The 13,186-nt window shown below is 43.1% G+C and overlaps 1 protein-coding gene and 1 non-coding gene across 2 annotated transcripts in view; one reads left to right on the top strand and one right to left on the bottom strand.

The window, feature by feature from the left end:
- Positions 1-7,511: 7,511 nt before the first annotated feature.
- TRNAQ-CUG (transfer RNA glutamine (anticodon CUG)) lies at positions 7,512-7,583 on the bottom strand. Its single transcript has one exon. It is a non-coding gene; the product is annotated as a tRNA-Gln (tRNA).
- Positions 7,576-13,186, top strand: part of RAB11A (RAB11A, member RAS oncogene family) — a 38,940-nt gene continuing 33,329 nt past the window's right edge. Inside the window, exons 1-3 of the mRNA XM_026673117.2 lie at positions 7,576-7,611; positions 7,967-8,080; positions 8,186-8,579. Coding sequence (XP_026528902.2) covers positions 7,576-7,611; positions 7,967-8,080; positions 8,186-8,579 — 544 coding nt within the window. The remainder of the gene's footprint in view (positions 7,612-7,966; positions 8,081-8,185; positions 8,580-13,186) is intronic.

Here is a 13,186-nt window from a genome sequence, read left to right on the forward strand (position 1 = left end):
TTCCTTCCTCCCTCCTCCCTCCCTCCCTCCCTCTTCCCATCCAAGAAGCTTCTCCAATTCTAACTGAAGTTAGAAAATCGCACCTTGAGGATTCTCTGGAAGTAAAAAAAAAGAATCCGTTTTCTGCTGCGACCGACGGCCCCGGGAGGAAACATCCAGTGACCACAGAGGAGTGACGTGGCCCACAGCAGTCAAACGTGTCTCCAGTGGGAGCTGGGAAGAGCCCAGGCCCTGCTTGAGTCACTGCCAGCGTTGTGCAGGTTGTCCCAGATTCGTTTGTATGGCAACAGCGAGCAAGAGAACGGGGGAAATTGCCTTGAGAGAGTAGCTAAAAATAAATCCAGGTTGCGCCGGTCTGGTGTCGTGAGGAGAAGACGAGGTATCACAAAACAGTCCTTGGTGGGAATATCTTTCAGCTGTGGTTCGTGGGTGAAAGTAGATCCTTTAAACACAGGCAGTCCTTGACTTACGACCACAATTGAGCCCAAGGTTTCTGTGGCTAAGCAAGTGCCAGGATCCCAGCAATCGCCCTAATTAAAGCATGATCCTCGAGCCAAACTTCAAAAAACTTCAAAGGACTCACTAGAGGTGACGCTACTGGCACTGCCCTATATGAAGCCAACTCTGGCACACGTCATTGACACTCACCTGTCACCCTGTTTCCCCTCAGCACTCCTTCAGGGCAGGTATAAGAAAACACCAATAGCAGAACGGGTATGTAGATGTGGTAAAGGAGAAATGGAAGATATCTCACATGTTTTATTGTACTGGGAGTTATACAGAGTTTATAGGTCATTGTATGTTCTCCCCTTACAAGAGAGATTGCCAGGGAGGGCAGACCATTTTTATGGAGGCTTTCTCCTCCAGGACTCAGACCTAGTTGTTACGTGTGCGGTGGCAAAATTCTGTGTTGCTGCAATGTCTGCAAGAATTATAGCTGTCAATGTGTGCCAATTTTTGGAGATAGAACAATCTTTGGAAAATGATATTTACACACACACTTCTTGGCTCTCCACTCATATAAACCAGAAAATCTGCCTTTGTGAAAATCATTGGAACACCAGAGCAGCTTTCCATGTTAATAAGAATGCTCCAGTTTTGGTTTTGGACAGACATCTGGTATGTTTAGATTAGGGAAGAAGCAGAAATTTAAGGGGGCAGAACAAAAGAGCCCAGGGATTTGATGCCACGTTGTGTGAATCAAGCCTTTTCTGCCACAAGACAAAACTTCCTTTCCAAAACTCAACCACACCAAAGGGAGTCTCTCCCAAAAATATCCATTGTGTCTCCTTCTCCAGCTGCTTAAAAACACAGAAGGGAACACGTTCATTTCATCCATCTGTGCTGCCTAAAATGGATGGTTTCTTGCTGAATACAGAACGCAAAAATTCATAGGACGTAGAATGATAAGAATCAAAAAGGACCTTGGAGGTCTTCTACCTTGAGCACAAGTAGTCATAATCACAGGGTTGGAAGGGACCTTGGAGATCTTCTAGTCCAGCCCCCTGCTCAATCAGGTAAGTGGGTTGTCCAGTCTCTTCTTAAAAGCCTCCTGCGTTGGAGCACCTACAATTTCTGGAAGCAAATTGTTCCACTGATTCATTGTTCCCACCTAGGAAATTTCTCCTTAGTTATAAATTGCTTCTCTCTTTGATTTAATTTCCATCGATTGTTTCTCGTCTTGCCTTCTGGTGCTTTGCAAAATAGTGCAACCCCCCTTGTCCTTGTAAGAGCCCCATAAATATTGGAACACTGTTGTCTTCCCTAACCCTTCTTTTCTCTAAAGTAGTCACACCCAATTCCTATAACCTGTATGAGCCTCCAGTCCCCTAATTCTCTTTGTTGCTCTTCTCTGCACTTTTTCCAGAGTCCCAACAGCCTTTTTATACTGTGGTGACCAGAACTGGATGGAATATTCCAAATGTAGCTGTACTAAGGCACTCATAGTTGTTCTTCTTCTTCTTCTTCTTCTTCTTCTTCTTCTTCTTCTTCTTCTTCTTCTTCTTCTTCTTCTTCTTCTTCTTCTTCTTCTTCTTCTTCTTCTTCTTCCTCCTCCTCCTCCTCCTCCTCCTCCTCCTCCTCCTCCTCCTCCTCCTCCTCCTCCTCCTCCTCCTCCTCCTCCTCCTCCTCTCTTCTTCTTCTTCTTCTTCTTCTTCTTCTTCTTCTTCTTCTTCTTCTTCTTCTTCTTCTTCTTCTTCTTCTTCTTCTTCTTCTTCTTCTTCTTCTTAGAGGTGGGATTGGCTCAGTCAGAGGTGGGATTGGCCAGTTCTCCGAACTACTCAGAATTTCCACTACCGGTTCTCCAGAACGGGTCAGAACCCGAGGAATACCACCTCTGAACTGTTTCCAAAACATCTCTTTTAAAATTGATTGGACAACAAGAGGCAAGCAATAGGAAACGACCAAGGGAGGAAATTTAATTGGGAAAATTTGGCATGAAGCCTCAGTACGGGCTTCTCACCATTGTAATTCACTTGACTTCTCGTAAACTATACCTTTCTCAACAAACTGGAGTTAAGGATCGTCTTTACTTAGAAGACCGAGTTGAGGCAGGTCTGACATCAAGGAGCTTTCAGGGCTGAAGATGGACTAGGATCTTGCGACTTCTTAAAATCCAACGCTTCAAACCCTTCCTCGCATTATTCCTCCTATACTCTCAGCCTGGTTTGGTGTGTCGTGTAAAGTCTGACGAAGTTAACAGCTTCCTTTGTTGTTCTGATTTTTGGTTTTTTTTTTTAGTGGCAGATGGAAAAAAACCAGGAGGAATTGGGTGAGGTTCTGTTTCCACCTCCATGCACGGAAACCCAAAGCTTATCAAGGCAATTGCAATTTAAAAAAAACAAAACCTGTAGCATTAAAATAACAGGAAATTCTACCTGGTCCATGGTTTCCAAAAGTGTCAGGGGAGGACACTCAAGTATGCTTTGTCAGGTCACCTGTTTGGCATCTTCTGAATAGCAATCTTACTCATCACTGCTGGTTTAGCTGTATTTAGTGTGCTCTACACATTCACCCAGAAGTTGCCTAAGATGGATTGTCAATCTGCTACGCTAGCCTGTCAATCTGCTATGTTAGGCTGCCATGTTTAACGGGGAGGGAGAATTGTGGGGTAGGGTAAGGGGGGGTTAGCACGAGAGGTATCAAAACTAAGCATGAATTTGGACTGTCCTGTGAGAGTCACCAGCCATTACAAGGTCACACTAAGGAATACAGAACCACTCAGCCCGCAAAGACAGAGACTGTTACCTAATTTGTTAGCATCTAATGAGAGAGAGGGAGAGGGAGAGAGAGAGAAGGAGGGAGGGAGGGAGGGAAATAAACAATTTGGAAAAAACAGGGGAAAGATTAAAGTGCTTCCAATAAAGGAGAATATTGATAGCTTAGGGTTAAATGAGGAATCCTTGGTGCTCTCTGAGTTTGGTTGTTTTCTTAAAGACGTCTCATTACTCAAACTAGGTAACATCATCAGTGCTAATCCTATCGCTAGCAAGGATGATGTTATGGAGTTGCAGGCATTGGGTATGTGTGGCTAGTTTAATGAAAAGTAGGACTAGGAGAGACATGATAGCAATGTTCCAATATTTGAGGGGCTGCCCCAAAGAAGAGGGAGTCAAGCTATTCTCCAAAGCACCAGAGGGCAGGACAAGAAGCAACGGATGGAAACTAATCAAGGAGAGAAGCAACCTAGAACTAAGCAGAAACTTCCTGACAGTGGGGACAATCAACCGGTGGAACAGAAGTTGCCTTCAGAAGTTGTGGGTGCTCTATCACTGGAGGCTTTTAAGTAAAGACTGGACAGCCATTTGTCTGAAATGGTATAGAGTCTCCTGCTTAAATAGAGGGTTGGACTAGAAGACCTCCAAGATCCCTTCCAACAACCAAGTTCAAGGAGCACCAAGGACCCCTCACTAAAATGCTTGGAAGCTTAACAGCTTTAAGTTATGTCTATGGAGATTCTCAGTCATCCGGTTGTCCCAAAGGTGCTTTTTCAAGAGGCAACTGGAGTTTTTTTTTCTTTGAAGATGTTTCACTTCTCCTCCAAGAAGCTTCTTCAGCTCTGATGAAGAAGAAGCTTCTTGGGTGAGGAGCGGAACGTCTTCAAAAAAAAAAGCAGAAAGTCCAGTTGCCTCTTGAAAAAGCACCTTTGGGACAGCTTGAAGTTGGACAGATGAGATCTCTGGGGAGCAAAGTGATCCACCACACTGGACATTTCTCAGACTTTTCACTCCAGCAAGGAACCACTTTTAAGCAGTTCCTTCAATAACAGCTTATACAGACATAAATCAAATTCATGCTCACCTTATATACTATTTGATATCTTATTTAACCCGGGGTTAAGCCCCTTTCTAAAAAGAAGTTTTATGTCTTTATGTTATGTCTTTTGTTTATGTTTGCTTATTGAGAATTAATAATGTTGGATAAGAACATATGAAACAGTAATAATATGAAATATAGTAATATGAAATAGATGAAAGTATAAGTTTAATGAATAAAATTGAACAGAAGTAAAGGAAGAAACAGTGAGAAGTTGGAAAAAAGAGTAATAAGATATGAAGTTGAATACATAAGATGCATATTAAATTGTGTTTGTATGGAAATGTGATAATTTAGAATTATGTTGTACTTAAATAAGATGTTTTATTTGTTTTGTTAAGTAGTTCTTAGAAAAGATGTTCTATGTTCTTACGTTTTATGTTTTGTTTGTCTGTGTATTGTCTTTGAAAATTAATAAAATTTGTTTTTTTTTTAAAAAAACAGCTTATAAATGGCTTTGTAGGTGATATTGAAACTGCATCTAGAAGCCAGGGTGGATCTTTAACCTTAGATTGTCTACTATTGACCTCACCCCTTTCCTAAGAGGTCTGTAGGGGGCATGCATAAGTGCACCAACATGCCTACTGTCCCTGTCCTATTGTTTCTTTTATTTTTCTTATATGTATCCATGCAAGGGTGGGATTCAAATTTTTTAACAACCAGTTCTGTGGGTGTGGCTTAGTTGGTGGACATGGCTTGGTGGTCATGTTATTGGTTGGGTGTGGCCAACTCAATATCACTCACATCGAGGCACGCATCTCCTCGCCTGGCCTCTCATGACTGTGCGGATGCTGCAACAGTCAGAAGTGTGAAAAATGGTCGTAAGTCACTTTTTTCAGTGCCATTGTAACTTTGAATGGTCACTCCACACAAGCAAAGTACCAGCAAAAGAGGGGAAAAAAAACTCCAGAGAAGTTCCTGAGACAGGAAATCTAGTCCTGCCAAGAATGTAATAAGGGTTAACGGAGAGGCAGTTTCTGTAAGCACCACCAGAATGTTTCCTTCCTGCCTTCCTTACAGGATTAGGCCAGTAATTTCTTCTAACAACCGGTTCTCCAAACTGCTTAGAATGTTAACAACCGGTTCTAGCAAATAGCTGCGAACCTATAGAATCCAACCCTTGTATCCATGTATTCATAACTATGTTTTTACTTATACCTATTATCTTGTAAACAATTGACAAACCAAATAAAATAAATAAAAATGTGCAATCCTTGCCAGCTCTGATTCTGTTGGCGTTTTTTTAAGATCAGCCAAACCTGGCCACTTACTGCCACCTAGACCTCAATTTAATACTTGTACTTTCATCCCACCCTTGTTTCATCACCTCTTTTTCCTTTGCCAATGCCTCTCTTTGGAAGCAGACGCTGAAATTAAAATTCCAGGAATCGGGTGTCGTTTTTGAGTCCTCCCACGGATGGAATAATGATTTTTTTTTTTTAAAGTCTTCGGCAACACCTGTTGTTTCTTCTGCTTTGGAGGTTTTCCTGATGCAAATGGGATCTTCAGGAGAAATGCTGGGAATCTTTGCAGGGAATAAGCCAAAGGGCTGCAGAGTATCTGGAGCGTGTGTGTGTGTTTTGTGTGCAGTTGTCATCATTTATGCAGAAAGGGGCAAGACCCAAAGTCATTTTACTTTTCCAACTTGGACACTTGTCCTTCCTCTTCCCTTCAGACTTCCTACCTGGGGTGTGTGTGAGAATTTTGCAAATGGGTTTGTCAAGATTAGAGAACAGCAACCAAACAGGACAGGGATAATTATCAACTAATAATGAAGACTGAAGGGGAAACAAAAACGACGGCAACCAGCCTGATTTCCATTGAGGACCTGTAAACTGCAGAGGTTAGGAAGAGGGCTGAAGAAATATCTACAGACCCCTCACCTTCGGGACATAAACTATTCCAACTCCTCCTTTTGGGACTCCGCTCTAGGGCATTGCATGCCAAGGCAACTAGACACAAGGATTTTCTCTCCTGCCATCCCTCTTCTGAGCGCCTAATTCCCACAGTGCCCTAATGATATTTAATCCACGTAGTTGGGCCCTATTGCTATTATCCTTCCCAATTTTTCTACCACTTTCTATGTTTGATATCATTATGGTGATTATTATTTACTCTGTTGTTTTGCATCTAGAAGGAGCCCCTGAACCAGAGTCAAATTCCTTGGGTGTTTTAATCATACTTGGCCAATAAAGAATTCTTATTCATATATTCTTATTTGTAGATTCTTATTTTTTATAATTATTCTTTTAATCTTATTTTCTTATTTTATCCGTATCCTTATATTCTTATTCTTTATTCTTATTCTTTCATTCTTATTTTTTTATCCTTATATCCTTATTTTTTTATTCTTATTCTTTTATTTTTATCATATTCTTATTCTTTATTCTTACTCTTTCATTCTTATTCATTATTTTTGATTCTTCTTTTATTCTTATTCTTATATTCTTATTCTTTTATCCTTAGCCTTATATTCTTATTCTTTATTCTAATTATGTTCTTATTTTTTATCCTTATATTCTTATTCTTACATTCTTAATTCTTTATTTTTTATTCTTATTATTTTTTATTCTTCTTTTATTCTTATTTTTATGTTATTATTCTTTTATCCTTATGTTCTTATTCTTTATTTTTTATTCTTACTCTTTTATCCTTATGGTCTTATTCTTTATTCTTATTTTTTAAATCTTATTTTCTTATTTTATCCTTACCCTTATATTCTTATTCTTTATTCTTATTCTTTCATTCTTATTTTTTTATCCTTATATTCTTATTAGTTTTTTTATTCTTCTTTTATTTTTATCATATTCTTATTCTTTATTCTTACTCTTTCATTCTTATTCATTCTTTTTGATTCTTCTTTTATTCTTATATTCTTATGCTTTTATCCTTAGCCTTATATTCTTATTCTTTATTCTAATTATGTTCTTATTTCTTATCCTTATATTCTTAGGATAAGGTTCCGAGGCAGGCTCCCCCTGGCGAACTGGAAAGGCTGGATGGGGGATACTGGGAATTGAAGTCCACCCCTGTTAAAGCAGCCAAATTTGAAAAACGCCGATTTTAAATGAAAAAAAAAACCAACCAACCACGCTCAGCAGCAGAAACCGCTCCGTGGGAAGCTTCCCCGGGAGAAGCAGCAGCCAAAGATTCACGAGAGAGAGAAAAGAAAAGAAAAAAAAAGGAAAGAGCCGAGCAGGTTCCACCGAGATTTGAACTCGGATCGCTGGATTCAGAGTCCAGAGTGCTAACCATTACACCATGGAACCGCAGCGCCACCAGCCGCCTCAGGCGCCCGTAGAAGAGCCGCCTCGGCAGAGGCTTCGTTTCCTGCCCGGCTAGAGAAAGAGGCATGGGTTTTGGAGTGGGGTGGAAGGGTGGAGATTTAAAAGGCCACTGAGCATGCACAGAGCGCAGCTGGGAGGGAGGGGAAAAAAAAACAGCTACTCCTTTGGGAAGAAAAAGGAATTCTGCGCATGCTCTGCGGCACCGAGAGAGAATGGCAGCCAGACTCGAACGTCTGCAAAGGAAAAAAAAAAAAAAAACAACCCCGGGGGCGGAGGAGAAGGAGGCACTCTGTGCATGCTCAGGGACATAAGTCCTTTGCAAACCCCGCCTCTCTCCTACCCCTTCTTTTTTTTTTTTTTCGTAGTTCCCCGACTTTTTCATTCGTGGCTGCAACGAGCCTACCGACCGGCAGGGGGAAGCAAAGCGCAGTTCTGCTTCTCGCGGGCGCCGCCCCGTGGCCGCCGTGCCGCCCTATACGGCAAGGCTCCTCGCTCCCCCACCCCAGCCCTTACTGATCAAAACCAGAGAGTTCCTGCCCAGGCTCAGCCCACTTCCGGCTTCGACTCCCTCATGAACCGGAAACTCCCGGAGGAGACGCGCTAACCCTTCTTACGTCTCGGTGGCGCCGCTCTTCTTTCCGCCATCGGCACCGGAAGAGTTGGTGGTAACCCGGGGGGGGGGGCGAGAAGAGAGAGAGAGAGAGAGAGAGAGAGAGAGAGAGAGGCTGTCACCCCGGAAGCGTTTTGGAGCCGACCCCGGAAGCTGTCCGGGGTGGGCGGAGAACAGCGAACTAGGCCGGTCAGGGGGCGGAACCGGAGCGTCACTGGTCCGAAGGCGGGGAGGGAGCCGCGGCTGCTGCAGGAGGAGGAGGAGGAGGGAGCGGCCCCTTGGCTCTTGCCTGCGCTTCCTTCTTCGCTCCGTCCGCCATCGCCGCCATGGGGGCTCCCGCGACGACGAGTACGACTATCTCTTCAAAGGTGGGCTCCCAAGACCGCCCCGCCCCGCCCGCCGTGTAGGGGAAAACCCGACGGCCATTCCAGCCGGGCGGAGAGGCTTCCTGGCCTCTCCGGGTGTTAATATGGGGGAGGAGGGGAGGAGAGGGGGCACAGAACGATGGTCTCGAGGAACCCCCGCCTTGGCCCGGCCCTTTTTCTCCTCGGCGGGGGTCTCCAAGGGGAGGGGCCGTCCGAAGCTGCCCCTCGTGACCTTGACCTTCCCGAAGCCCGTCCTGCCTCGCAGGGCTGTCGTACGGGGGCGGTGGGGGGGAAGTCGCCCTTCCCATGTATGTGGGGGTGAAAGGAATGAGGAAAGCTGCCTCGGCTCCTTTATTGGACGCCCTCCTGGGTGGGTGGGTGGGGGGGCTCTCCTTTCCCTTGACCCCCCAGGACAGCCCCCTCCCCTCTTGGCAAGGGGTCAATCTAGGCCAAATGTGACTTCTTCCCCTCATTCACTTTTTTTTTGGGGGGCAGGTGCAGGTGGGGACGGACTGCAGGTGCCCCACCTGCATAAATAGGGTTTTTTTGGGGGGGGGCTGGATTTGGGTGGTCCTTGGTGGGGTCTCTTCACCCCCCCCCCCAGGATCCTTTGAGACCCGTTCCTTGTCAGATGGGCCCCGGAGGATGCATAACCTTCCCTCCTGGTTTCTTTTCTTTTTGTTGTTGTTGCCCCCAGGGCATAATAATAATCAATTTCTCATCTTAATAATTCTCTTTCTCATTTCCGGCCTTTGTGGGGGTGTGTGTGGAAAAAAACAAACAAACTTTGGCTTGTAAAAAAAACTCAGGCTGAGATACTTGGCGGTGAACCTTGAACCCAAGACCAGCTTTTCTCTTCTGCCATGCAAATAGATATATAGAGAGATTAATATAACAACCTCATTTATATAGACCTCATTTTAAGGAAAGGATAAAGACTTCTGAGAAAGCTTGAATTTCTGAAGAATTTATTATAAATTTTTATTAAAATGGTTAGGAACAGAAGTTTTTTTTTTTAAATTAGCATCCTACCAATATGTAGATAGCCTGTTATTCAGAGACAAATCACTTAATTCTAGCCAAACTTACGTAAAAACAAGGTATTTGATTCAGGTGGGGGAAAAAAAGAATGGAAATAAACCAGTCAAATTAATATATATTTTTTATTCCCTCTTACTTTTTCCTCCCCAATTCTCATTTCTTCTCCCACCCTCCTAGAATAAGGCTCTGCATTCTGAATATGCCATGTCTTATTAAAGCCTTTTCTCCAGAATTGTCTTTCCTAGCTAGGTGTAATAATCGAACCTTTAAATAAGGGCCAGGTATTAGGTAGTTCAGGGATGGGCGGGGTGGCACAAAGCATTTGCAGCAAAGGAGGTTATCTGGTGTAACAGGAACGTCTTGTTATTATAAGAATCATTTAGACTTTTTTTTTGCTTTTTAATCTGTATTGTTTTTCAGTCCTCCAAAGGGTGTTTTGTTGCTATTGCCCCAGTACTTAATTTGTTTCTTGCAGTTTTGTGGGTACAGCAAAGATCAAATTCTTCCTAGGCTTTCTGTTGGTTGCCAGCTCTTCTAAACACTCCTTTGATGTGAGGATCTAAACTGTTAACTTTGTTATAGTTTTTATCCGAATGATTGCTGCAATAGTTTGGAAGAGATATTTGTAGGGTTGAGGCTTGACTTTGGTTCCAGATGTGTTGGATACGGTAGTTTCTTGATTCTGACAAATAAAAGTTTGCTTACCATGTTTTTTTTTTTTTTTACATTTTCAAACCATTTTTAAAGTACATTTACAGTCTGAGAATAAGCCATTATTACCTTGGCTTTGGGTTTGAAAAAGTATAATTTTCACTCCTCTTTGATCTTTCATTTATACATTTTTGCTTCCCCAATTTTTGTGGCCCTTTGACATAGAGGAAGTGGTTGCCACAGCGGTAAGACTTTTCAATCTGGAGGTTAGTGATTTAATATATTAATGAGGTTTGTTTTAAATGCATGAACTTGCAGGTTTATTTTGTATCTTAAAGAGGTGGCTGGAAAGAGAAAGCTAACTTTTGAATCTGAGATTTGTTTTTGAATGTATTGCACACCTTTTACAGTGAATGTGCATTTATCCTTTATTTTTAAGGGTAAATTGGATTCTCTTTAAATATATATTCTTCCCAAGCAGCAGTATAGCAACAGACCGGGGGGGGGGGGTCAAACTCAAGGCCCCCAGGCTGGATCCACCCCGCAGGGTGCTTACATCTGGCCTGCCCTGGAAACTGTGATGGACTGGCCCATGAAAATGGAGCTCGGGAGGGTGATGTACAATCCTCCCGGGCTCCGTTTTTGACTGCAATGCCTCCTGCAACCCTCTGCCAGCGAAAATGGAGCTCAGGGAGGCTGTGTGCAGCCCTCCCGATCTCCGTTTTCACTGGCAGAGGGCTGCAGGAGGCCGTCACGCCGAAAACGGAGCTTCGATGAGTGACGTTGAGCTGGCCATGGGGGCCCCGAGGTGAAACACAACCCTGAGGTGGCCCTCAATGAAATCGAGTTTGACACCCCTGCAATAGACACATCCTCCCTTGGCCTCTTCCATCCTTCTTTGTTTTGGGATAGACATTTTGTGAATAGATTAGCTTCCCTTTGCTGATAAGTCATAACCCCCAGGAGTGACGCTCCGGATCGCAGATGCTCCCGCTGACCCACAAAATTCAGGACCTTTGGCAGCCAAACCCTGATCTGTGCGGACAAACAGAGGAAGGCACTGTGGGTTGCCTGGTTCTGATTCTGTCACTGACCTCATTTCCCTTCCTGTTGTTTCTGCCTAAATTCATTTGAGCGACTGTCCCCCTTTGGGATCGGTATACATTCTTCCCAGGTTGCTTATTCAGCTTTCTGATAGTGAACAGGATATGCTGGGAAGGACCATATTTGTCTGCTTAGATAACGGGCATTGCATTATGAAAAGGAAGTATTGCACAGAGCTTTTGCAGCCAAGCTGTTTAGAAGCAAAGGTGATTAAAGTGGAAACAGACACTGGTCTGTTTCCTAGGCTTCAGAACTGGGTTTCCTTCCCAGTTGGAGAACCTGTGCAGTGAACTGAAATTCCTTTTCAGTCCCAGGTCAGATGTAGAAACATCTGCCCAATGATGCCCAATTATAGTTAACATCTTCCAAGACCAAGGAAGAATAAAGTAGCCCTGTCATATGATTCTCATACTGACTCACCTATTGGAAATGCCTCTTAAGTGCTTTCCTATATTATTCCTTAGATCATTTTGGCCTGCATGGCATGAATATAATTTGGATTTCAAACGACTCCATGGTAATACTGCTATTTATTCATTCACTCCATTTATATCCATGACATCTTGAGTGTTAGTTATTTATATCCCGCCTTTATTTATTTATTTATTACAAATCAGGCAGCAAACACACACCGTATACTTTTCCTCCTTCTATTTTCTCCACAACAACAACAACAACAACAACAACAAATAGGTGGATTGGGCTGAGAAGGAGTGACCGGCCCAAAGTCTTCCAGCTGGCTTTCATGGCTAAGGCAAGACTTGAACTCACGGTCTCTTCCTTCCTAGCCTGGTGCCTCGTGCTGGCTTACCAATATCATAAAATTTAAAAATAAACAGTCAACATTTAAAGCATAACACACTTACAGTGACATAACAGTCTTAACCAATGTAGGAATTACAAACATGAAATAGAATTTAAACAGCCAAATGGTATGATATTAATCAAATACAAATAATCCTTGATTTACAACTATTTGTTTAGTGACTATTCAAAGTTACAGCAGCACTGAAAAAAATGGCTGCTTTTCACACTTACGACCTTTGCAGCATTCCCATGGTCATGTGATCAAAATTGGATGCTTGGCAACTGGTTCATATTTGTGATGGCTGCAGTGTCCCAGGGTCATGTGATCAGCTTTTGTGACTTTCTGAGAAGCAAAATCCATGGGGAAGCCATTGTCTGCAAGGAGCATAAATCCTTCCATTCCCCACCATCCAGTCAGAGCTGAAGAAGCTTCTTAGAATGAGAAGTGAAACATCTTCAAAGAAAAAACAAAGTCCAGTTGCCTCCTGAAAAAAAACACCTTTGGGACAACCAGGACCTGGATGACTGAGAATCTCTACAGACTTTTAGCTATACAATTTGGGATGGACACCCTTGGAATGGGGTGCGAGTAGGAATGGATTTCCAGAGGAAAAAATTGCAGACTACAGGAACCATTTGCACTACTCAAGTGACCCTGAGGACACAGATAAACCTCCAAGTGGCCTCAATGACCCTGTAAAAGGATGCAAATGACCAGCTGTCTGCAAGGAGTTTAAATCCTTCCATTCCCCACCATCCAGTCAGAGCCGAAGAAGCTTCCTGGAAGGAGAAGTGAAACATCTACAAGGAAAAACAAAGAAAGTCCAGTTGCCTCCTGAAAAGAAACACCTTTGGGACAACCAGGACCTGGATGACTGCAAATCTCTACAGACTAATGGGGAAGCCAGGTTCACTTAACAACTGTGTTACTAACTTAACAACCACTGTGATTCATTCACTTAACAACTGGGACAAGAAAGGTCGTAAAATGGAGCAAACATCACTTA

The sequence above is a fragment of the Notechis scutatus genome, chromosome 11 (assembly GCF_049901735.1).
Source record: "Notechis scutatus isolate UNSWTSFEM ecotype Mainland chromosome 11, rNotScu1.2, whole genome shotgun sequence".
In the NCBI taxonomy this organism is placed as follows: domain Eukaryota; kingdom Metazoa; phylum Chordata; class Lepidosauria; order Squamata; family Elapidae; genus Notechis; species Notechis scutatus.